Here is a 24489-nt window from a genome sequence, read left to right as displayed (position 1 = left end):
ATTTGTGTTTTCATAGATCCAGTGTTGGAAAATGATAAAAATAAACTGTCATTTTTAAGAGTCACAAGGTCTAAATGGCACCCCAATTGTGGAATCAATCATACCTTTCAATCCAAAGTTCATTCAGCTCATATATAAAAAAAAGTCTTGATATATCTGGTAAAACACTTCATTTGCCATATCCGGTGCCTAAAGACGCACAGTATGTATATCTGTATCTGCATATCTACCAATTCATTTTACAGCAGTTGAGCCCCACCTGTTCACATGGAAGTTATAAAGAGTGTTTCAGCCTCAACTGCTTTTTCTGTGAGACACCATACAGACAGCCAATTAGGACTGAGGCCATTTAAATACATTAGCCTTTGAGGCACAGTAAGAAAAATAGCCTTTGTAGTGCTAAGTGCTGTATTGAAGTCTTTTAAAGGGGTAATTCTGCTCCATCTACTTCTCCAGAGCTTGACTTGGTCCTTAAAGCATTGCAATGAATGCAGACTGAGACTCATGTTCAAAATACCAAGTCTTTGCTCTCTAAATACTGACAAGAATGTGAAATCATTGTAAGGATAGGATGTATGTTCAAGTGTGACAGGTTAGGACTAAACTCAGGAGGAAGGCAGCTCTCCACAACCAGGGTTAGAGACCACTAGTATGAAGCATTCCCGTACATTTCCAGCATTTCCAGACAACTGGTTGGGAAGCATCTTGGAGCAGCTCAATATAATATGAGATGGAAAATGAGTTGCCTCCTGTAGAGCACATCTCAGCTCTACTACTAAGTGATTCTTGAGAATAGCACAAAACATAACCCCTATAGATTTTACAGGACATAGGATTGCATTCAGTAACCAATACTGTTAACTAGTATGCTTTAAAGTGTGTTCATGCACCTTAGTGCAAGGAAAATGTAAAACAGCAACGTACAGAAACACATCTCTGCCCATAGCATTCAAAATAGCACAGTGCAGCAAAACAGTCTCAGGCGAGTTATAAGATTACAGACAGTCTTACCATGAGATGGAAATAATGGCATAACTGTTGAGAATATTGCATCCATGCATTAGTGGTATATTAAAGTTTCAAAAAGCAATTTTGTTGTCTCATTATATGCCCTTTGGAACCCCATGGGAAGTAATTGTTGCACCTTTTCGTACTTTAGCAGCACACATTTCACAAAAACGATACTAAAATCATTTTAAATCCCGAAAAAAAATATTGATTTGCTTCTTTTCTGTTTTTTTTTTTTAATTTTTTAATTTTTGTTGCTGTACCTTTTGATTTGCAGTAAATGTTGCAAAATAAATGCTGAATTAATTTAAGTCTCTTATACTTTAAGATTACGAGACCCTTATTAGTCCCACAACGGGGAAATTTCACTTCCGCATTTCATCATCCATGAACTGAAACACCACATATACTCTAGTGAGCACACACACTAGGGGACAGCGACACACTTACCCAGAACAGTCCAATCCACAGTGCCCATGGAGTAGTTGGGGGTTATGTGTCTTCCTCAGGAACACCTCAGTCATGTGCTGTCGGCTGTGGGGATCAAACCGGCGACCTACCGTTCCCTAACCTCCAGCCCATGACTGCCCCCTTAATGAAGGAAAATGCCAGAAAATCACACAAACCACATCAGCTTTTCTCAGAAAGGTTGCTGTATGGTTGTATGAGGCAATAATAACAAAAAACCTAATACTACATGTTTATGAAGGTTTATCAGCTATAACTCTTGGCATAGTTTGATTTCTCTTTCTCTTGCTCTCCCTCAGGACAGTGTTGATCTCTCTGACGTCTGTGGTGGTACTGGTCATCAGTACGGATTGGATTAGTTGGGATAATCTGAATCGTGGGTTTCTACCAAGTGACGAAGTCTCCAGAGCTTTTCTCGCCTCCTTCATTCTCGTCTTCGACCTCCTCATTGTAATGCAGGTACAGCACTGCCCTCCCCAATGACTAATTAAAATAACGCACTCTCTCCGCTTTCTCTTATGTTCTCTCTCTCTCTCTCTCTCTCTCTCTCTCACTCTCTCTCTCTCACTCTCTGTTTCTTCTGTTTGCATTAGGGGCTGCGACACACTCCGAGATGTGATTTAAGCTGTGTTTATGTGTGTTTCGCAGGCTTTGTGCCTATGTGTGATTTTAGTTGTTGGGTATCTGTATATGTATTACTGGAAGTGCATATTTTTATGCATTTACTTTAACTGACTTATCATTACTGTGCTCCATTCCTAAGGGGGCACATCACTATAGCATGTCACTGTCTCGTGCATATGCTAATTTCATGTTCTACTTTGAGTGTACTCAACAGTTTCTCAAGTGGGGATGTATTTGACCTAAAACAGTGAGAAGAGGTCGGAGAACCCGTCCTCTAAAGTAACACTGCTGGGATTTGTACACTAAATATTAGAGTACTTCGTTGATGAGGGTTTGTATTTGTTTTATATATATATATATATATATATATATATATATATATATATATATATATATATATATATATATATATATATATGACAGCTTTGTGCAAATGTCTTTTTAATTAAATTAGTGAGTCCTGAGAATGTCCATAGATGCTTTATCAGCATGTTTTGGGTCATTGTTCCACTGCAAGGTAAAGCACTCTACTATTCACAGTTCATCCTGCATCTTCATTTGGTATTGCAAGGCTCACCAGTTTCTTTAACAGAGCAGCCAGCAGTTGACGTCTCTGATGATTTTATTTAGATTTTTTATTGCTTTTGATACTTTTTTTGCCCTAATGTTGAGAGAAAACAGCAACAGCCACTATATGCAAGAATGAAAAAGAATTATCACTGCTTAATTACCTACAGACTGCACTGTAGATATTAGCCTTGAGTTATTGTATCACCTCTCTTTGCTTTCGACCGGCGTACAATCCGCCCACACAGGACCTTGAGTTCTGCTCAATATGCTTCTCTCATTCTAACAGACTCATTCAGGATTGCTGTCTTCATTTGCTGCTTTGTGTACCTGCAAACATGTTTATTAGCCTTATTTATGATCTCAATTAGCCCTTTACAGCTGGAACGTAGCTCTCCTTGATCTGTTCTTTGTCTCACCAGTGCAGTCACTACAAAACTAGGCCTCAGAGACTGAGATACTTCGCTACACCTTTGTCTGTGTTCACTGTGTGTGACGGTTAATCTCCACACTCTGCGTGACACCACATTATATTTTTATTTTTATTTTTTTTTGTTCAGAGACTAATTAACTTTCCCTCACTGTTGACAGCGGTCATGCCAAAGCCTCATCAGTCCATCACTCCTGCTGGATTTACAAGGCCTTTCATTTGATGCTCCTGAAACTGAGGCGCAGAGAGAGAGAGAGAGAGAGAGAGAGAGAGAGGGAGGAGGATGCTGCAGTCGTGTATTGGCTTAACTCAGAAATCAAAGGCACGCAATTTTGTAAACACAATGCTTAAGCGGTAGGATGCAAAGTGTATTTTCAAGGGAGTAAAGCCAGTTTTGCTTTAATTGGAAGTTTATCCTGCGCTTTTCAAGTTCAAGGCATATTATGTAATCCCTCTCTTTCATTTTCCTTTCCTTTCTTAAATACCCCATCTCCAGCTCCAAAGATGTGTTGTAATTCAGACTAATGTTTGAAAGCTTTCACCACCTAGCGAGAGCCTACATCATCCACATGCTGTGTGAAGGTTTGATTGAGTTTCTGCTCTCCTGTGTTGCGGGCAGCTTCCAAGGGCACCACAGGCAGATAACAGATAAGTCTGACATCTGCCCATCTGATGGAACTCAGCTTACTCTACAGCTGAAACTTTCACAGGAATCTGTGATCTTGGATAAATGTCAACCAGAAAACTATAACAGAATTCACAAAATCTGAGCTTTTCTGAGCTCATGATGTCAGAGATCACCTTTTAACTTATTTTCCAGTCAAACAGCCATTAAATGCTCATTTTCAGTGTCCTGATAAAAAACAAGAGACATTTAACAGAAAATGACACAAAATTACACCAAGTGTAATATCAAGTCTGTCAGTGTTTAATTTGCCTACTCTTTCATTTTGTGCACCTACTGTCACTTTAACTCCAACCTTCCAGTCTTAAAAGCAGTGCGTTACATTCTCTCAACAAATACTGTTCCCAGTACTCTCTTCAAGCAGACAGGAATGTTCACACAAGCCACTACTGAAACACACCTCAGCTGCCCTGTGCATTTCTTTCTCATGAGCATAAATGACCAAAGTAGATATTTCTAAGGGGATTATATGTAAGACAATCCACTTACAAAAGGAAAATCAAAGGAAAGTGAAGAGAAAAAAAAACTCTTTTTGACTTTTTGTCAAACTGCCATTGGCTGCGCAGCATTTGTCACACAAATGTGAAGTATTTCAACAGCAGGGATGCAATCATACTTATAGGTCCTAAAGATATAACAGCTGTATAAGAGATATAAAAGATTTAAAACTTTCATGTACTTGTACAATATAACAGTCGATATGCAGCCAGTAGCTTTATAGCTACAAACATTCATGTGTATCCTTCACCCCTTCATCTAATTTAATACAGTAATATGTGGAATGTGGGTAATGTTCACCACCTCTGAAAAGCCAAAGCTGAGATCACATATAAAGATTCTCTTCTACTGCCTCCCATCAATGTTCTGATTAAGTGGGACACACTAAACAGCTACTTCTTTCACACACATTTAGCCAGCTAGACCTGAAGACAGGTTTATTTGAATAATAATATCAGTGAAAACTCCTGTGAAATAATGGAGTAAGGAAAGTGTTTGAACAGAGTGACTCAGTTAATCGATCAGTGAAAATGTCTCTTCTAGAACTCCTAACAGTCTGGTAGGCCACCAAAATTGTCACGGTCAGATAAACAGAACTTAAAGGACTTATTGTTGAGAGAAGAGAAAATTCTCCCCTCTTACTTCAGATCTGAAGATATCCACAGCTGATTCTGTCCATCCTTCCGCTGTAAGAAGACTGCTCAACACTGAAACAGAAACACTGAAAGGATGTGTAGGTGTCAAGAAGAAAAAAAATAGAATTTGCAGTAGAACACAGAAACTGGACACCTCAGATGTAGAGTAAGTTTTTATGGACTGATGAATCTGAATGTGGGATTATTTGGATCATGAGAAGCAGAAAATGCAACCAACGTCTACGACTGAACTTTGAAGGTGTGGAAAAATATCCCTGTAGATGTCTTTGAGAAACTAAAATGCTCATTCAAGTCTCCTGATAAGAATGAAAGCTCTAATAAAGGCGAAGTGTGGACACATTGCTATTGAAACATTTAGTATTGTATTAATTTGTTAATGCTTGTGTTTACATTTATGGTAAATATATTTTCTGCTTATTTTCTGATGCTGAAAAATAAATAACTTGTACTTGACTGGAAACAAATGACAGGGTGGTCTCTGTGTTTTGCACGCATGTGTCATATGATATGTATATCTTGTATTTTCACCATTATCTTTTCATTCATGTGTAGAGTCTAGAAAACCTTACTTCAGCTGCGTCATATCACTGTGCTGACTCTTCTATCTGCAGGATTGGGAGTTTCCACACTTCATGGGTGATTTGGACATGAATCTGCCTGGCCTTTCCACGACCCAGCTAAAATTTAAACTACCAGTCTGCAAACGGATCTTTAAGGAGGAGTATCACATTCACATCACAGGTGCACCTGAGTTCTCTAGCAGTCCATGCATTTCCATCTCATTTAAAGAATCATTCAGCTGTAACTGCAGCAGTATAATCACGTTGTAGCAAGGTTCTCGGGTATCATTTAAGAATATTAAGAAGCTACTAGAATATTTTGCTTCATAATAACACGTTTGGAGATGGTTTTGAAGTGATTATTAATTTCTTTGTACTTCATGTCATTTGCTTCAATAAAACCTTGCATTTGTACAGTGGGACCTTGTATGAAAGAGCTAATTGACTGACCCTCTTTAAATCGAATACAACATCTTTGACTCTCTCTGGTCTTTGCCATGACAGCTATTGTGGGAATATTCTATAGTTCCCACATGGGTAGCATGCTGAACAATTTGCGATTGACTGTTAACCTTAATGTGCTGCACAGCAATTTAGCATTATGAGAATAGTCTCGTGTGACTAAATTAAAAAAGAAAGGCTATTAAAAAGTAGACTCCTAGAGAAGAATAGGCTCATTTCAAATCTTTCCCAGAGCAGGGAGCCATCTGTTTTATAATCACAACCTTCAGGCTTTCTTTTGCTGCTTTAAACTGTGAGAATATTTTGAAGGCTTGTGTGAACCAAGTTCTCCCCTAAAGTCTGTTGTATTCGTTTACTGCACAACAAAGTTTACAACGTTGGTGCGTCAAGCATGATAAATGTTTTATTTATTCATGCACATGTTATGGGTTAGATTAGAAATATGTAAAATCACTTTTTAAAAAAAATCACAACTTTTAATGTCTTTAATGATGACTCCCCATTCTTGTTTATCACAGGTAAATGGTTCAACTATGGTATCATCTTCTTGGTTCTCATTCTGGACCTCAACATGTGGAAGAACCAGATTTTCTATAAGCCCTATGAATATGGTCAGTATGTTGGCCCAGGAGAGAAGATCTACACAGTGGAAGAGCCGGACACCCTTAGCCACTTCAACCGTAGCACACTAACCTGGGAGTGGCGCTCTACTAACATAGACCCCCGCACCAACCTCACCTACATCCACAGAGACATGTTCCTCCATAGCCGCTACATCGGCGCCAGCCTGGACGTGAAGTGCTTGGCCTTCATTCCAAGCCTGGCTGCCTTTGTTCTCTTTGGCTTCTTTATCTGGCTTTTTGGACGCTTCCAGGACAGCGAGACGTTTCCGGAGAGCCAGGACAAAACGTACGAGCGCATCAAACGCAAATCACCTTCAGATCTGGGCGTCACGCCAGAGGAAGTTCACGTGTCCATGAGCGAGACTCTGAAAAGAAGTGGAACACCCATGCTGCTGCTGGTGGATGCCCATCACTTTGGTACCTCTGCTAACTCCATATCACCCTGTTCTAATGAGACCCAGGAGACACAGCCTAGCATCTCTTTGGATAAAGCAGCATGTCCAGAAGCTGCAGATGTCGACAAACTGTCCCCATGAACTTATAACCCTTAAAAAAGCTAATACAGACTAATGAAGGTGAGGTATATTTCTGCTGACCTCTTGCAACTCTGTCTTTGCCTTTGTGGTTCATCAATGAAGACCAAACATGTGTCCAACTCGGGGCCTCCAAAGAGAACCTTGCAAGCTGGCTCCTGGAACTATAAATGAACTTACTGTAAAACCGTAAGAGAGGAGAACATAAGAAATAACCCAGTGTGGTGGTCTTTTCTACATTTTAATAATAAGCTTTTCAAGACACCATTTGTGGCACCAAACTTTTGAAACGCTAAGCAGGTCAAGATTCTTTTCATCAGAGATGAGGTATGGCATACGGTCCAATGGTGCTTAACATTTTATTTTCTCTACTGTCTTTTTTATTGAGCTATTTGGTGCCTACATGGAAAACCTATTTATATATAAAGTGCATGGCAAAATGGTCATGATGAATATTCTCCAGAGAAAGCTGTGCCTTTAATAAATTATGTCCATTCATGGACACAAAATTAAAAAGTGTTTGGTCACATCATACACTAAGTTCAGCTTTTACAACTTTTTTTTTTATATATTTTGTTATCTGATACTAATTTGAAAGCTGTCATCAAAGGATTTTGTAACACCAAAGCATATTATTCCAAACTGCAAGCCAAAACAGCAGTGATCATATCAAAAGTCTTGATTTTTTCAATAATCCATGCCTTGTTTATCATGATTGTTTATCACTAAGCAAGTGTCGTCAACACATGCATCAGCTTCTGTCTGTGTGCACCTTCTGTTTAGCACTACTGATATGTTAGAACTAATTTACTGTTGATCTTTTTGACGTGGTGTGTCATTTGTTTCATGTTTAGGATGAATAATAAAGATTGGTATGATGATGGTAAGATGAAGAAGATATGTTTAGTGGCGTCACAAGCCAGTGACACTGTTTTACCACCTAATTTCTGGAGTCTGATCTGTCAGTCATTTAGCTGAAAATTTGACCAAAGTGGTTTGTTTGTACTTTATTTTACATTCATTAAAATGACTGTTTTCGTTCTCCTTTAATGTTTATGTTGTGTTATTGATGACCAACAGTTTGCATTGTTTCATTTCATTTCAGTTTTTCTAACAAAAAAAAGCTTGTGTCATGTTTGTTGAATAAACATTAGTTCCATTTGTGTCAGGCAGTGCTGTCAATAAATGAGGTTTGGTAAGGTGCAGCTCAGTGGTGCTGGGTTGATGGAGTTTGGGCTGTTGCGTGTATCGGAGGAAAATGATGTCGCTCATCTTGAAATGCTTCCAGAACAGTAACTGCTGGTTTCCATTTCAAACAGGCTCGGTCCACAGTGACCCTGTTGCCAAGCAACTCTTCAGGGGCAACCTCTTCCAGCTGCTGACCCAATTAGTTCATTAGGGAGGGAAAATAACTTTGTGCAGCCAAGGCAATCCAACTCGTTTAGATGAAAATTTGGTAAATGACCATCAGTTCTGATTATGGGTGGCATACAAGGGTTACAGAAGCATTTTACGCAGGACTCCCATGTACTGTAAGATACTTCAGACATAGGGGTGATGATACAGTATAATTATCATGATGCAGTATTATTATCGTGATAATGATTGCATCGATAGTAACTTGCCAAAAAAGTTTCATTAGAAAGAGGTTGAGAAGAGTCTTGAGTTTTTAGAGAGTTTAAATCCTGATGATGGAGGGTAAGGAAGCATAACACATACATGAAACAATATAAAATCGTATTGTTCTCTGTCTGTTGCAACATATTACACATCAGAAGAGCTAAATATGTCTATATTTCTACAAATATGATGTATGTTGTGTTTTGGTCATATTGTGTCATAGCAAAAAAATATCAAACTACGTAGACACAAATTACTGAAATAAACCTAACTGAGTTATCAGTCAGGGTTCTATTTAAAGTTGTGCTTTTGCTGTGGTTGGATATAATTGGTAGCTTCTATAAGCTACTGGGCTCTGGTCAGCCTCTGCTGAATGTCTGGTGGATCCTTAGTGTTACTGGGGGCTTAAAATGAGATATTGATTTCTTTGAGCATACAGTCAGTGCAGGAAAACTATCGAAGCAATAGTTTGGACGAATAAGTGTTTTGAGGCAGAGCAAAAAATAAAAGGCTCATTTTAGCTTTGTAATGACCGATGCAAGAAGCACAGAAACCTAAAAGATCACAAAGAGGCAAACAGTGCAAACAGTAGGGTGCATAAGGTCAGCTCCTCACCAGCAACAGCACACATCAATAACATGTTGACATGGGAAAGAAGGCTGTAAATCTCTGATCTGGACATGACTTGATTATGAATCATAGGAAACTACAGAAGCCCTAAAGGGCCATGGATTTGCAGGGGGAGGGTTGCATTGGGTTTTTCCATGATGAGTCATTTTCATTCCTTTTCTTGAGCTCTTGAGTTATTTATATCCATATCAAAACATGTTGTTTTCCAAAGATCTCAAAATATTTATGCCATTATCACAACATAGCAATTGTTATGTTGAGTAAAATGGTGTCCCTTAAGTTGTGATAATGATATAAATATCACAAGGCTGCAAGAAAACATGACAATAATGCCTTATCATGGAAAAATGCAGTAAAAACAACATGCAACTCCATGGCCATGAAGGGCTTCCATAGACAACAGATGCAATGCACTTTTAGTTTTTAGAGATACAGCTGAATTATTTTGGTGTGATTCAGAATTATTAACAAAAAAATGGAAGACCCAAATATAACTGGAGGGCCTGTTTACAAAGTAGTGAAATATAGACAATAAAAACTAAATCCTGTTTTATTTCCACATTTAAGAATTACCCTAAAATTAAAAATGAGAGTATGCTTCACTGATTATGGTTATCATCAGTTTGTTGCATTGCAGTGCTCTGATATATTGTCGCACCTCTAATGTGAACCAAAAGGAAACCTCCAGAATTCACTGTAGAGCTGTAATTAATTCCTGGGCAAAACATCCGTCTACCTCAGTTGACTGCACTGAAACAGAAAGAGCAGCTACATCTGGGTCTAAATTGAATCATTCTCTGTCTGGTTGCCCACTAAATTTCTCCTGGATCACTTGTCATGTCATCCTGTTCTCCCCCATCTACTAGATCACAGTATCATCTGACACTCGTGCCATCATCCCCCTGACAGAGGCCGAACTGTGAGGCGCTTTGAATCTGTCACACTTCCATCAGCCTTGTTCCTGGGAGATTGTAGTAAGGATGTTCTTTGTCAGCTGTTGGTGTTTGAGTGTACGTTTGGGAGTCCTAGATTGCCCTTGACACTCACACAGCAGGGTGGACCATGGAACAAATCCCAGGGTATAGCCAGTCATTCGCTCAGAACTGAAGAAGCCCAGCAGCACTGAGGCTCTCTCACTCGCTCCCTCTCTCTCTCCTTTCAATTGCTTTCTCTTCAGATATGAAACTGCATTTTTATCAACTCTGCTGCAGGGAATGGCAAGACAATATCTCAGGGTCTTCTCGCCATAAAGGAGTGGGAAATGAGAAATTACACATTTAAGCCCTCTTACAGTCTAATAGCTATGTTCCAGATTCAGACAATGTAATAATTTATCATGGCACCGAACATTTTACACATCTTTCTAATTACTTCTGCAACAAAAATAACTCACTGCTGTGACTGATAGCAATTCAGAAAAGCAGTTTTATTAAAAAACGAGGGAACTATTTGGCACAGTTTTCATTGTTATTTCAGAGAACAGTTGCAACTCAAAAAAAGTTCAGTCTGAATAAAATGCCTCTAAAGTGCTATTGTTGTATATTAACCATACATACTGTAGCAGTAATGTAGAATGTAAGTGGTTGGAGAGTGGGTGCAATCGCACTGTAGCCCATGAGCAGACGGCCTGCAGTAACCTGGGCCCCATAAAACCAAATAGATTGGAATAATTCTTAATTGTAACAGGAAATTAATGTCCTAAGTTAATTTAGCTGTGCAATTTCTGATGCCACAAATTAAGGCAACAGTGTAATCAAGTTGCATTCATTATCTGCATAAACTGAACAGTTAAGTACTATCTCTGCTTTGCAAGGCTTTGGTTCCTGCACCGAACTTTAATGTTCTAGGGGCTTGTAGTTGGGTAGCCGTATCATTCCTAGAGATCTTCCAATTTTCAAGCCTGTTGCAGACAATGCTTCTGAAGGTAATTACTGGCTGACTGCAGAGACACAGACAGTAGAATTAGTTCCCTGTGGGCCAAGGCATCTGTTGCAGTGGTCTCATCTTTCCAATAGAAAATTGGACATTTAGGAGCCAGCTGGACAATCCCCATGCCTGCTGTGCCTCCACTTTCCCGCTGCTGGCAAAAGGCCACCACTCGCTAGGAACTGCTGAACCCAGCTAGGCCAGGAGAAACCGTAGCCAAATCCATCCGAAGCACTCTGGGCATGGTGTTCTCCCAGCGGTATTTCACTGTCATTATAAGTTTATAATGATTAAGTGTATGCCGGTAAGCTTAGTTCATATTCTGAGGCCAGATTTTGGACCCACATTAACCTTTAAATTCTGCGGTTAATCTCCTTCTAGGCTTCTTCATAGATGGGTCAATTTTGTCTGAGCATTGTTCCTCTACAGCACTCTACTTAATCACCAAGATTTGTTATTGTAAAGCACACTAACTGTTACTGGAATTACTGAACATTACTGGAAGTTACTGGAAGTCTTGGCACAGTCCATGGCCTGGTTTTCCATAATGACTGTATTCTGCACTCCAGAAACCATTTTTCATTAAGGCTCTGTAGACGTTAAGAGATGCTTTTCATAGCTGGTTCTGTAAAGCTTTAATTGAAAAACGTTAACTTTTATGTCATATTTTTGTTATGCCTTGTTCAGTGAAGCGAACTCCATCTCCAACCTCCATAAGAGCATTTTAGAGAGAATATGTATAATTTTGTATTGAATTTTAAATTAGGTGCAGTATTATATAATATCAGGGCAGTTAACTTCACCTCTGGCATGTGTCCAGACCAGCAAGGTAAAAAGGGTGGATCTGCAAGTCGATAAGTCCTGAATTCTTGATCAAATGCAGGTGCAGTGAAGGATGGCTTTTTTTCCCTTTTTTTACTGTAACCTGGATACGGAAGGCATAATCTAAAGGATCAGTGCCATCAGCAGATTGCATTCTGGAGGGAAACAAACACTAGAAACACTGCAGCAAAGGAGCAGTTTTACCACTGCAATGTGAACCCACTACAGACAGAGAAAAGGATGTATCTGGTCCGTCTGCTAAAGAATAATGTCTTTTTTATGTGCTTCATGGGTGAGATATTTACTGAAGGCTGACTTTCCTGTGATTTAAAAGATGTGCATAGTAACACAGCTATATGGCTCTCAAATGACCCTAGACTGTGTATACTGTAAAACATTCAGAATATGCATAAGAACATGTTACCTTTTACTGGAAATGCCCCTACCTGTTTGCCTGCTCAGGGAACTGCTGAATATTCATGCTATATTTAAATGTAACAAGGCAAGGAGGAGTTTGGATGAAAAATGTATGAAAAAAAACAATACATACAAACAACACCCCCCTCAAACTAGAAGGAGGGGCACTCACATATAATGTGCTGCAGTCTGTACATCAAAGACATGTATCTTGATGCCAAGATGCTTTATAATCCTCTGCAACGTTAGGGCAGATAGGAAGAACGTAGACTTATCTCTCTCTTATCTCTGCATCCTGCATAATCAATAGTGAAGGTCTAAAAATAAAAGGCCAACACACCTGTAAATGGAAATGGAAATACTTTATTTCACCATTAGACAAGAGCAAGCTGAAGAATCGTTTAAAACTGTGAAATAAAACAAAAGGAAAAAAAGTGTAACAAAAAGTGTTTTTTTTAATGGAATCACAAAATAGAGACAACTTCCATAATGTGATGAAAGAGAAGTACAATAACATTTACTTACTATCTATAATCCCTACTTCTTTTCTGGGTTCATAAAGACTTAGAAATGAAAGAATATGCTTTTTTAACATCCAGTGTGGTCATGCCAGTGTATACAGGATTTTGTACAGAGCAGTAATTCAGATGGGCTGTTTCACCTCAGTATGAAGACATGGACTCCTCCTGTAGCAGATATGAACAGTGAGGTTTTCAGGTTGGTTTTATACACATTTTGCATTTGGTATAAAGAAGTAGATTGGGGACAGGGTGAAGAGGGTGAGTTTCTTTTAAATGGAGAAAGACTGTACAAATGCCTTTAGAATTCTGGTTTGCAGCTAAAGGCACATAGGGTCCACTGAGCAACAGATATGTCCATTCTGGAGGAAAAAGAGAAAAAGGAGAAGAGTGATGTTTTATTCAATCTTTGAGATTTTTCAGGAACAGCAAGAAGCTCTTCAATGATTAATATACTGTTATTATCTTTTTATAGCAATTCATTGTCAAGTTATCTGCCCTGAGATTTGATCACTTTTGAAATATGACACGTTCTGGATGTTAATTTTAGTACAATGATCTGTCTTTTGTCACTTATGTAGCCAAGAACCACCTGCTCTGACTGACAGGTAACCAACCACAGACCACTGTTTCATCATGATGGCAACAAATGAGAAACAAGAATATCTCACTTGAAAAATACTAAATGATTCAAAGACTCTTTGAATACTTTTAAAGATATAATGGCATAAATTTCACAAGCTATCTCACTCTGAAAGGCTCTGTCTTGGCACACAGAGCAGGGATCTACTTGCAATCGTGTTTCCTACTCGATTGATAAAACATGCACAGAACTGCTGTCAAAAGGCTGCGCGGACAGCCATTCAGAGTGAAACTAAAAAAAAAATTTCAGCTCATGTCCGAAAGAAATCTGACACTGTGGAAGAAGTAACTGAGGCTGAGATTATGTTTAGTAAAATTTTGGTGTCAAATACATAATTTCCTTAATTAGTATGGAATCAAACAATAATAAATATTATCTGTGACAACTTTGAAAAGTTTTTGTATCACTGAATTACATTTACATTGTATGATTTATATTACAAAATCTATTATCGAAATCAGCCATTTCAGACTTTTGAAAGGTGGTGTAAAACTCAAGACAAAAACCTTTACGCTTGGCAGTGTTTCACTTTGCTGAAGTGTCCTGAGGTTTAATCTGTGATCAGTGTGTGTTCATGTGATAGCTGTTTGTGGTATACACTCACCTTGCACTGGCAGAGGGTGCACTCAGTGCCGTGTTTGAGCCAGGAGGAGCCGCTGAAGCGTGTGATGCCGTGTTCATCCTCGCAAGTTTTGGTGATGTCGTTGCGAACGCTGTGAGCCTGGCACGGGTCCGACACACAGTGGGCGCAGCACTCACCCTCAGGCACCAGCGTGAAGTCACAGTCCGCCGGTGGGCAGGACAATGGCCAGCAGTCCACCTCCCCCTGCTGCAGTAGAGCACACACACAGAACACCTCAGCAAAAATAGCACTTATTTATTCCTCCCATTCCCCCTCATGCCTTGCACCATTTCTTCTTACATTTCTCACTCATAGCTTATTCAAACAAACAGGGAAGTTCTGTTTAAGGTGCAAATTATAACTTTCAGTCAGACCTGTGTGTGATAAGATTTTACAGTTATCATTATAAGTTTTGTAACTGTGATAAACAATAGGCTCTTCTCAGTATAGCTTGGATATCGTCAGTACTTAAAGAACAATGACCTACTACATGTATCATTAAACAGAAATCATTATTAGTCCTATTTGACTAGATTTAGTGCAGTACGTGAAAACTTGAACGTGAACACTGAACAAAGTTTCAAAATTCTGTCATTCATATTGTGTATTGTGGAAAAACCTTTAAGTGTCAAATGCATTTTACTGCATCACCCACCTTACCTCCGTTCAATCCATAACACAATTATTACTTGAATTGTTTGAAAAACTGCTGTTTTTGTCTTTTGAGAAGAAAAAAACTGAAAACCAGTAAAAAACTCAAATATGGCGATATAGAATGTAACTCAAATGTAAATGTAATTCAGTACATACCTGACTAGGTAATTAATTATGTAATTACATCAAAATAATTCTGTCATGTAAATTTAACGTATAGCCAAAAGCCAATAACTCCAGACGTTTAATGGTTAAGAAGAAAACAATGCATGTTGTAACACCACGTTCCAAGTTCTGCTCTCTTATGAACTAAGTGGATAATCCTTGTTGCATTCACAATAACTTGTGCAATAATCTTATCCACCAGCAGTTTGTTTATCTCTGCAATAGGATAGAGAAAAGAAAAAAAAGCTCCTCTGCCAAGACTGGGAAAGAGTGAGGGAGTTCATTTCTTGGAAGCTCTTAGAGAGGACTACAATAAATAACTAGGCCCCAAGTAGATCATAATAACCAGCAGTTACAGCCTCTATAATGACAAATAACCATGCTTACCCCACACAATGTAAGCACCTCTGACCCTTTCCCACAAATTTAGCTGAGGGAAATAACTGTTTTATTCATAATAACTATATACATTCTACTTTCTGTCTGGTATTTAGGGTGTGGGTCCATTTTGTACAGAAATGGTCACAGTCATGAAGACCTAAACTATAATTACAATGAGGAAAATCCACCTGAGTCTCTGCAGCAAATGCCTCGCTGCACATTTTTCATAAATCATATGAAACCAGTAGCACAGAAAGCCGTAGTGCTCACCTCCTGCTACTCTCAATAAGTCCCTCAAATACAGGTCATATCTTTTAGCCAACCTTATAGATTCAGTTAAGCAGTGATTTAGCTCTGCCTGACCTATTTCTGCTAACATTTTCAATTCACTGTTAAAGCTATCTCCACTGTAGCACACCAAACGTGTGCATTAAAACCCATGAAAATGTATGTGTGTGTGTTTGCATGCAAGTGTGCAAACAAGTGAGAAAGCTCACATGGTGTGTCATTAATTATGCATTTAATATACCAATATTTCTAGCAAATTACTTCACCGTTCTTGTTATTTTCTATTTTCCAACATATCTCATCTCCCTGATTCAGTTTATGAAAGAATCTAAATTAGAAAATGGTTTATTTACCAATACATTATCATTTGATCATAGCATGTACAATAATGCACAGGTGGATAGAGCAAATAAGACACAAATAACACAAGTAACAACAATAAACAAACAAAAGTACAGTGGTACAGGAAAGACTTATAAATCTAACCTAAAGTGTGGCCAAATCTTCATCTGTCATAACAACAGATAAAGAATAGTCAGTAAGACAAATAAAAATTCCGTAGTTTTTCTTAAGTGGTGTCCACCCCTTAAGTAGGAATGACTTCAACAAACATTTCCTGTTAACTGCTGGTCAGTTCCACACATTGGCTTGGAGGAATTTTGGTTTTCCTCCTTACAGAATTCCTTTAACTGGTTCTGAATCTTGTACATTTCTTTTGGATTGACATCTAGATTTTCACCTGGCCATTCCAAAGCACATAATTTCTTTTGCTTTAATCATTCTTTGGTAGAATGAGTGATGAATCCAGAATTCATAGCACCATTAAACGATGGCAAGCGATCCTAGTCCAACTGCAACAAAACAGCCTCTGTCTATGATACTGCCACCACCATGGTTCACATATGACATAAAGTCTTCCAGGTGGAATGCAGTGCACAGTTTGCCAAAAATAATGTGTCTCACTTAAGTCATAAAGTTCCTTTTTTGCCTTATCAGTCCACATGATACGATTTCAGCTTCTTGGTCATTTAGTTGATCTTTAGGAAGCTTTAAATGAGATGCAAGGTTTTTCCTAGAGAGCAGTGGCGTCCTCCCTAGTATCATTCCATACACAATACTCCTTTTCAAGGTTTGGCTGATAGTATACACAGCAACCTCTGGCACTAACCAGTGCACAAAAAGCCTGCATATAGTAAGAAGTTTCCCTGGGGTTTATTGTGATCTCCTGGAATTTTACACACTTTACTCTTGAAGTGGTTTTTGTTAGAGGACCACTTCCGGGGCAGGAAACAATGGTGTTTAAATCTCCTTTTTTGTACACTATTTGTCAGACAGTGGGTTGGTGATGTCCAAACTGTTCAGAAATACCAACCTCTTCTAACCTGATGAGCATTGACAGTTGTTTTTTTCTGTTAATCTCCTTTGGCTGAGATACATTCTCATGTGGTCAAGACCAAGCTTTGACAGTGAAGACAAAAGATAAAAAGTGCAGAATCGTCAACAGTCATGCTTGATTGTCATCTATTTAACAGAGCCTACTGACCCTATTTACTCCCTTTCAGCAGAATGATAATTCTAGATCCTCACATCTGTTGCCAACAAAACCTTTAATGTTAATGGACCATGTTAATGGATTTTTTTTTTCAATAAATTAATGAGAACCGTAGAACTGTTTGTGTTATTAATTTTAATGGGTTCTCTATCTACTGTCATGACTTAGCTAAAGAACTGATCACATTTTACATCATATTTATGAGGTTCATAGAATTCTAAAAGGTTCACAAACTTTTTAGCATCACTGCACCACTGTAGCTAAGTGCGTAGTTAGTGATGATTAAGTTGTACGTGTAGGAAGGGTGAAAATGTAAAATATTTGTACTTATTTTGGTATCATGTTAGCTAGTATACTGCTTAAAGTGGCAGTATACTAAAAGTGGCTTAAAATTTATTTTAGGAACTATTTCGACACTTTGTGATGGCATCATTAGAATCACCATGTAGACAGGCGTATGCTTCCTGTCTTTGTTGTGTCTTTGTTTAAAAATTCCTATTACTGATATCAGTTCATTTAATTTTGCATTTATGCCACCTGTTATTTTTTTATTTTTCATTAGTTCTTTTCATAAAAGGGTTTTTGTGCTACAATATGACAAAACTGTTTATGGTTTTGTATTATCATCAGGAGATTATATGTTTGAATCTTGCTAATGCTGTGACCAAAAAAGTGCCAGTCATCCACCAATATTATCTACCAAACGATATATCTCCCTAATGCACTTACACAATATATATCTCCAATTAAGATGAAACACTTAGAAAGCAATGAACTGTAACTGACCAAAGGAATGCATGTGAACAGAGGTCAGTGATAACCAGTTAAAACTTTTTCTTAGCAACAGAAAAGTGGTCTGACAGAAAACTTCATTAAAATATTACATTACATTAAAACTGTACTGCATTTTGTATGTATGTAAAGCTACAGAATATACTAAGTAAATAAATAACTGCCACACTTTGCCCACACACTCAGCGATTTTCATTTGTGCACTTTTTCAAAAGTTAGAAATGTTAGGCATTTTTTTCACCTTGCACTATGCAGGTGCACCTGCCAGCATATGTTGGGGCCCCATAGGGTAATGCAGGATTTGGGTGTGTGTGCAGCTCTAAAACCGCACTGTGAAGTATGGCTCCAGCTCACACACTCCAAGCTCACAGAGAGCAGAGAGATGCAGCCGCTGGAGAGGCAGTAGAGTGAGATGCATACTGAATGAGTGAGCAAGAGAATAAAGTTTCGGCCGGAAGCTCCTCTCCTCTCTAACTCTGCCTTCTCCTGTCCCCCATCCGGTTCCTTGGACGATTGACAGCCATCTTCCTTCCTCGGTGCTGCATTTCACTTTTTTAAATTTCACATGCCTATTCCCCCTTCCCTATTCTATTCCTCTTTTTCCTTCTTCTTCTCATCTACTTCACTCAAACTCTGCTCTCCCTTTCAAGCCTGCTCTCCTCCTTATTCTCTTTTATCCACCCTCCACACCCTGCTCTCCTCCCTTCTTTCTGTCCTCATCCCCTCATCCTTCTTTTTTCTCCTCCTTTCATCCTCCACCCATTTCATTTCATTCCATTCCTTGTACTCTGATGTTCTGCCACTGAGAAGGGAATTAAAGCCCTCTCTCTCGTCTCTCTCACTCTCTTTTTCCTCTCCAGTCTTTTTTCCACTCCTTTATTGCCTGCCAGAACCCATCCATGTGTCCGGCAAGAGCAGCTGGAGATGAATGAAAGTGTTCGTGGTGTTTTGGGCCATTCTGGCTGTACCTCTGTGTTCCTATGCTAATGTGGAGCAGGAGGAGGGCTGACAGAGTCAGTGCTGTGTTCCGCTGTGTTTGATCTGTCTAGAGCTTTATAACAGCAGACACACCTCCACCCTCAGGCTTATGGCAGCCCCAGACAAACAGCACAGGTGATTTGTGCGAAAGGTGCTACCCAGGAGAAAACCACAACAGGCGCTACTTTCCCCCCCTTCCTGAAGCACAGAAACTCATCCTCATGAATGGCAAAGTATGGCATTTGCATTTGATGAACATATGGATGGGGAGGGGGAACAGCTGAGTATGGAGCGAGGGAGAAAGAAAAGGAAGGGTGGAAGAAGGGAGGCAAGTGCCTTGTCAGTGAAAAGATGAGTGCAGAGATGTATACTTGTGTCTGTGCTCTTCAGGAGGGCTGAGAGCCAGGGAGAGGGAGAGAGAGTGATGGAACAAGGCATGAATGAAGGCAATGATGAACGCCTTTGCTGCTCTGCAGAGATCAACATCCACTAGAGGCTAGAAACGGTTTGATTACTTAATATAACTTTTACAATGTAATCTCTAGCTGGATATTTGCCAGACATGAAGTAACGAGTTTAAGGAACAGCATTTCAGCTCTTTCAAACCCATTCAATACAACAGCTTCCAAACAGCATGGCATGTCACACAATATAGTGCCATGTTCCTCTGCAACCTTCTGCTAACCAGCACCACCCCCATACACCTCTTCAGCATTTATGCCATGCAATCATCATTCACTACAAAGACCTCTTTATTCGCAAACCATAGCAAGATCTTGCTAGTTTCAATGCAAATTTTCCTATGCTTGTCTTTTTGTTTTATGTTTGCAATCTTCTCTGTAGATTGTGGTGTTCTGGGGGTTTGGTTGCATTATCTATGCATATGGCTTCACATGTGTCTTGTGAGCTTTGTAGATCATGGTAAAATAGGGATAAATCTGAAAAAATAAGTTATTTATGTAAGTCTTATATTGCAAAAAGCAGAGCTATCTTTGACATAGGTCTTAATTTTTTTTTTCCAAAACCAGATCTCAAAACTATTAAACAATGTTCCAGGCATCAAGCAACATATTGATAATCATTTCATCTAATGGTTTTCTGTGAGGTAAGTTTTAGACACTTCAGACATCAGGTTTGTATCACCTCACTGTGAACAATTATGAATCTGTATGATTATCTAGTATAATTTAACTGACTTTGTTTATATTGTAACAATTTAAATAAGCAGATTTTTTCAAATTCCCCTTAATCTGTGTTAAGGAAATAGTGCGTACCGGTTAGAGGACGTTTATATTTCTCCGCTGGTGCTAGCAGCACTGCCTGGCTCCTGGTATAATACTTGTATGTATCTGATAAGTTTTTGCTTCTCATTTATAAGTAAACAGCACAAACTGCACCATGAAGAGGGAAGTGCTCTGTGGGTATGTGTTTCTTACCAGGCACTGGCACTGCTGGCAGTTTTCGGTCCAGGTGTCTCCACTGGCGTAGGTGAGCAGGCCGTTCTGGTGCAGGCACTGAGAGCTGAGGCGTGGGTCGCACTCTGGACAGCAGAACAGATCCACAGTGGGGTTCTCACAGTCACACACCATACGCCTGCACATCACCTGCCCCATCTGAGCACAAACACACACACAAAGCATACACCCCTCACTTAACCTGAACAAAGAAGTCCATATGCATGTGTGTACATGTCTGAATGGGTGCAACACAGGCCAAGTTACGAAGCTTAAATTTGAATTCTGCAAAAGTGGTGAACAAAGGCAATGCTTTGGTCCTGGAGGGATCATTTTGACTGCTACTGAGAACATCCCTGATAACCTTTATAACCTTCATCACTCAGTGACCTGCAGATCTTGAAAATGAAAGCCATTTCCACCCCACAAATGCAATTACATGTTTGTACTACTGTTCAGTCAAGCACAGAAGATATAATTTTGACTGACAGTTTCCCCATTTTCAAATCAATTAAAATGAGTCACCTAATTAAAAATGATTTTCTCGCTCTGTCCTTCACCACACAGTGACTAATTGGAAGGCTGATTATTTAATATCCAAAAACTCATCTTCTTCTGTGCCACCTTCAGACATAAGAAAACATTTCAATTACAGACTTAATTACTGAACGTGAGCAGGGAAACTAATGGAGGTCAGATAGTTTAATGAAAATACTATTCTTAAAACACTTCAAGGTGTGGGTCAAATTAGCAGCAATTAAGTGCCATCATTATCCTGCGATTAAAGGAAAAGGATCTGTCAAACTGAGCAACAGTTACAAATTGCACTGCACTGTTAAGGTAAAACATTTTATATTTTAAAAAGCTGGACGACAGCAATCATGATCCTGTGAATGATGAATTTTGCACCATTCCATTCGGTACATGAGTACAGTAGTTAAGGACATGGTCATATGATAACATTACAATATAATCTTTATTTACTGACTGGCGCATATTTACTTTTAACAGAGGCAAGATCACTCAACGGGCCAACAATGAGTTTCTCAAACCACAGCAGCCATCTGACTTCATTTTAAAGGATGTTTTGTTTTGTCTTTTAATTAAACTCTAGATTTATCTGATCAGGAACAATCAAGGACAACCGCCTGTCCTACCCACAATTCCTCACTCACTTGGCAAGAGCAGACAGAGCACCTGTCGTTGTCCAGGACCCAGATCTGCCCATTGTGTTTCACCTTGTTGTCATGGATACAGTCGCCAGTACAGTTGTGTCCGTGGGGACACCTGCAATCGTATCCTCCATCCAGGTTAAAGCAGACAGTATCATTGGCACAAGTACTCCTACCTGCTTTGCACTCATCTATATCTACAGAGAAGGACAGAGAGAGGATTAGTTCAACATGAAAATTTCCCAGTGTCTATTTTATTCCTCAGCAAATAGAATAGCTGTTGAACAAGATAATAGGACAGCTGCTTAACCCAGTCAAACTGAGTTTCGCACTTGCTAAGAAATTGGTGACAAACCCTAAAACTCATTTAAATCTGCTGCCAGAGGAGTTATGGCATGTGCATGTCCACATTAGCCATAGTGAAACGTATCAGCGTGTAGAACTGGGAGTTCTCCGATGTGTTTTTTATCAATGTATAAAAGATGCATAAGGCTTCCTTTATTGTTGGATGCAGTATTTCCAGGAACACATCCCTACCTTCTGCTCACCAACATCACCCACATACACCTCTTCAGCATTTTTTGTCATGCAATCACCATTCACTATAAAGATCTCCTAGTTTGCAAGCTCATTCAGAGCACAGTTTAGATCACCAAGCACTTATCACTAACTTGTTTAAACAGAGAAATGACAAAATGGAACTGCAAGCATGACTTCTATTCTTTTTCATGTGCTTTCTTGTTCAAAATGTAGTTTGTGAGACAAAAAAAAACACATTTTTTGGTTTTGTAAGATCATGTTCTTTAAACATCATAAATGTAGCAATAGCACTGAGAAATCATGTTAGTAACAACTACAATACACAATAAAAGTACAGTAAACGGCAGATGTGGCCGCTTTTTGTACTGAACTTATTGGGTTAAGGTGGCTTTGTAATACTTGTGAATGAATGTTTTCATTCATTAATCTCCAAAGGTAAAACACTGTATTCAACTTTTATTAACCTAAGCTATATTTCAAAACAAAAAATGAGTAAATGCATACTATTGAGTCAGTTTGTCCGGCTATGAACACATGACAAAATGTAACATTTCCAGTGGGTCACTGGCTGTGGGTGTGTCTGGGTGCACATTGTGTTACCTTCACACGACTCTCCATTTGCACTGAACATGCCGTTGTCGTGGTATCCATCTCGGCATTCACAGTGGTACCAGCCAGGTAGGTTCACACAGGTAGCACGACTGTCACACTCCACAAAGCCCTCTGAACACTCATCAATATCTTCAGAGAGAGACAGAGAGAGAGAGAGAGATAGAGAGAGAAGAGAGAGAGAAGAGAGAGAGAGAGCGAGAGAGAGAAAGAGAGAGACAGAGAGAGAGAGAGAGAGAAAGAGATAGAGACAGAGAGAGAGAGAGAGAGAGAAAGAGAGAGGCTTTTTTTAACAGTGATTGAGAAATGACTAATGACTCATGAATCAAAGCTGGCGTTCATCACGCAAGAATTCAGCAGAAGACTACTTTTTCCCAAGTGGCTACCTTTCCCTGCATGCCACCCCTGAGTGCTATTGACTGCATTCTCCCTGATAAGCAGTGCCATGGCTTTGTGCATGCTCTGTCTCTGTCTATCTGTCATGATAACTGTTTGCAGGGAAGCTGAGAGAATCCTACTAACAGACCGAGGAGCTTTATGAAGACAAACACAGTGCATAACTAAATTTCACAATAGCCCAACAAAAAGATCTATTTTAATCTCTGAATCAGAAAGAGATCAGAAAAAATGAAATACTACACGTCCTCGAAAATGACAGCGAATTTGTTAGTGGACTACACAAGATGAATAACCTGGCTTCTACATAAAAGTTCCCTTTTATAAGACAAGACATAAATCACAAGCCTAATTCCATTACAAAACTTTACATGTGTCCACTCAGACACACGTAAAGACTCAATTTAACTCATTTACAGTAAAGCATGTGGGCACAGTCCATTTCTTGTAACAGAAGGAGCCTAAATTCAATATCACTCCATACAAATGAGTTTTAATATTCAGAAAAAGGGCATTATATTTCAAATTATATTTTATTAGACAATAGTGGGCATGTGGGCTGTGCTGGTTATTAAACCAGGGGATGAAAACAGAACAACAGAGAGGTTTTAGGATGATTAAATGCTCCCACTAGGCCTGAGATGGGCTCATTATAGTTGCCACAGATGCATCAGCTTCTGTCATTATGAAAATTGCTGTAAACTGTTGTAGTCTGTGCCTCTTGCTCCAAGATCCATAGCTCTTCCTGTTGAAACTGCAGCTGTTTTCATCCTGCTGTTGCAGTGCTGCTGTAAGGATTAGGCTGAATAAGCCACAGTATTTTTGGGAGACTTTTGGGACCGGATTGAAGCTTGATTTTTGTAATAATGGAGACTGATTAAACACAACTACCATCACAGTTACAGAGTTACAGATAGTAGGCATGGGAACTTTTCTGCAGCTAAATAACCCAACTTCAAGGGCGTTCTTCATCTCTTTAGCTTTTCTGAGTTGTTGCAAGCTGCCATACACCACATTACACTGCACTTCAAAGAAGTCCTAAACTTCATAACGATGTCTGGGGAACGCAGTCAAAAAAGCTGTTGAAAAGTTAAAACATTGGAACTTAGACAAACTCTAGATTTTTTATTGCAGTCTCACAGCCATGAATATAAATCTTATGACTTTTCACATTTCACAACAAACTATTCACTGTG

The 24489-nt window shown here is 39.1% G+C and overlaps 2 protein-coding genes across 4 annotated transcripts in view; one reads left to right on the top strand and one right to left on the bottom strand.

The window, feature by feature from the left end:
- tmem117 (transmembrane protein 117) overlaps positions 1-8277 on the top strand; it is a 54360-nt gene extending 46083 nt beyond the window's left edge. For 2 of the 3 annotated variants that reach the window (XM_017699390.2, XM_037542979.1), the window contains exons 6-8: positions 1776-1935; positions 5548-5677; positions 6477-8277. In XM_017699390.2, coding sequence (XP_017554879.1) covers positions 1776-1935; positions 5548-5677; positions 6477-7117 — 931 coding nt within the window. In that variant the 3' untranslated portion in view covers positions 7118-8277. The remainder of the gene's footprint in view (positions 1-1775; positions 1936-5547; positions 5678-6476) is intronic. The other variant, XM_017699389.2, reaches the window with a different exon arrangement.
- A 4687-nt stretch (positions 8278-12964) lies between these two features.
- nell2a (neural EGFL like 2a) overlaps positions 12965-24489 on the bottom strand; it is a 76870-nt gene continuing 65345 nt past the window's right edge. Inside the window, exons 16-20 of the mRNA XM_017699391.2 lie at positions 22889-23029; positions 21752-21945; positions 20559-20735; positions 14295-14519; positions 12965-13409 (exon numbers count right to left, since the gene is read on the bottom strand). Of these exons, the coding sequence (XP_017554880.1) occupies positions 13368-13409; positions 14295-14519; positions 20559-20735; positions 21752-21945; positions 22889-23029 (779 nt within the window). The 3' untranslated portion in view covers positions 12965-13367. The remainder of the gene's footprint in view (positions 13410-14294; positions 14520-20558; positions 20736-21751; positions 21946-22888; positions 23030-24489) is intronic.

The sequence above is a fragment of the Pygocentrus nattereri genome, chromosome 11 (assembly GCF_015220715.1).
Source record: "Pygocentrus nattereri isolate fPygNat1 chromosome 11, fPygNat1.pri, whole genome shotgun sequence".
In the NCBI taxonomy this organism is placed as follows: Eukaryota; Metazoa; Chordata; class Actinopteri; order Characiformes; family Serrasalmidae; genus Pygocentrus; species Pygocentrus nattereri.
The sequence above is the reverse complement of the archived record's forward strand: the minus strand, read 5'-3'. Positions and strand labels throughout refer to the sequence as shown.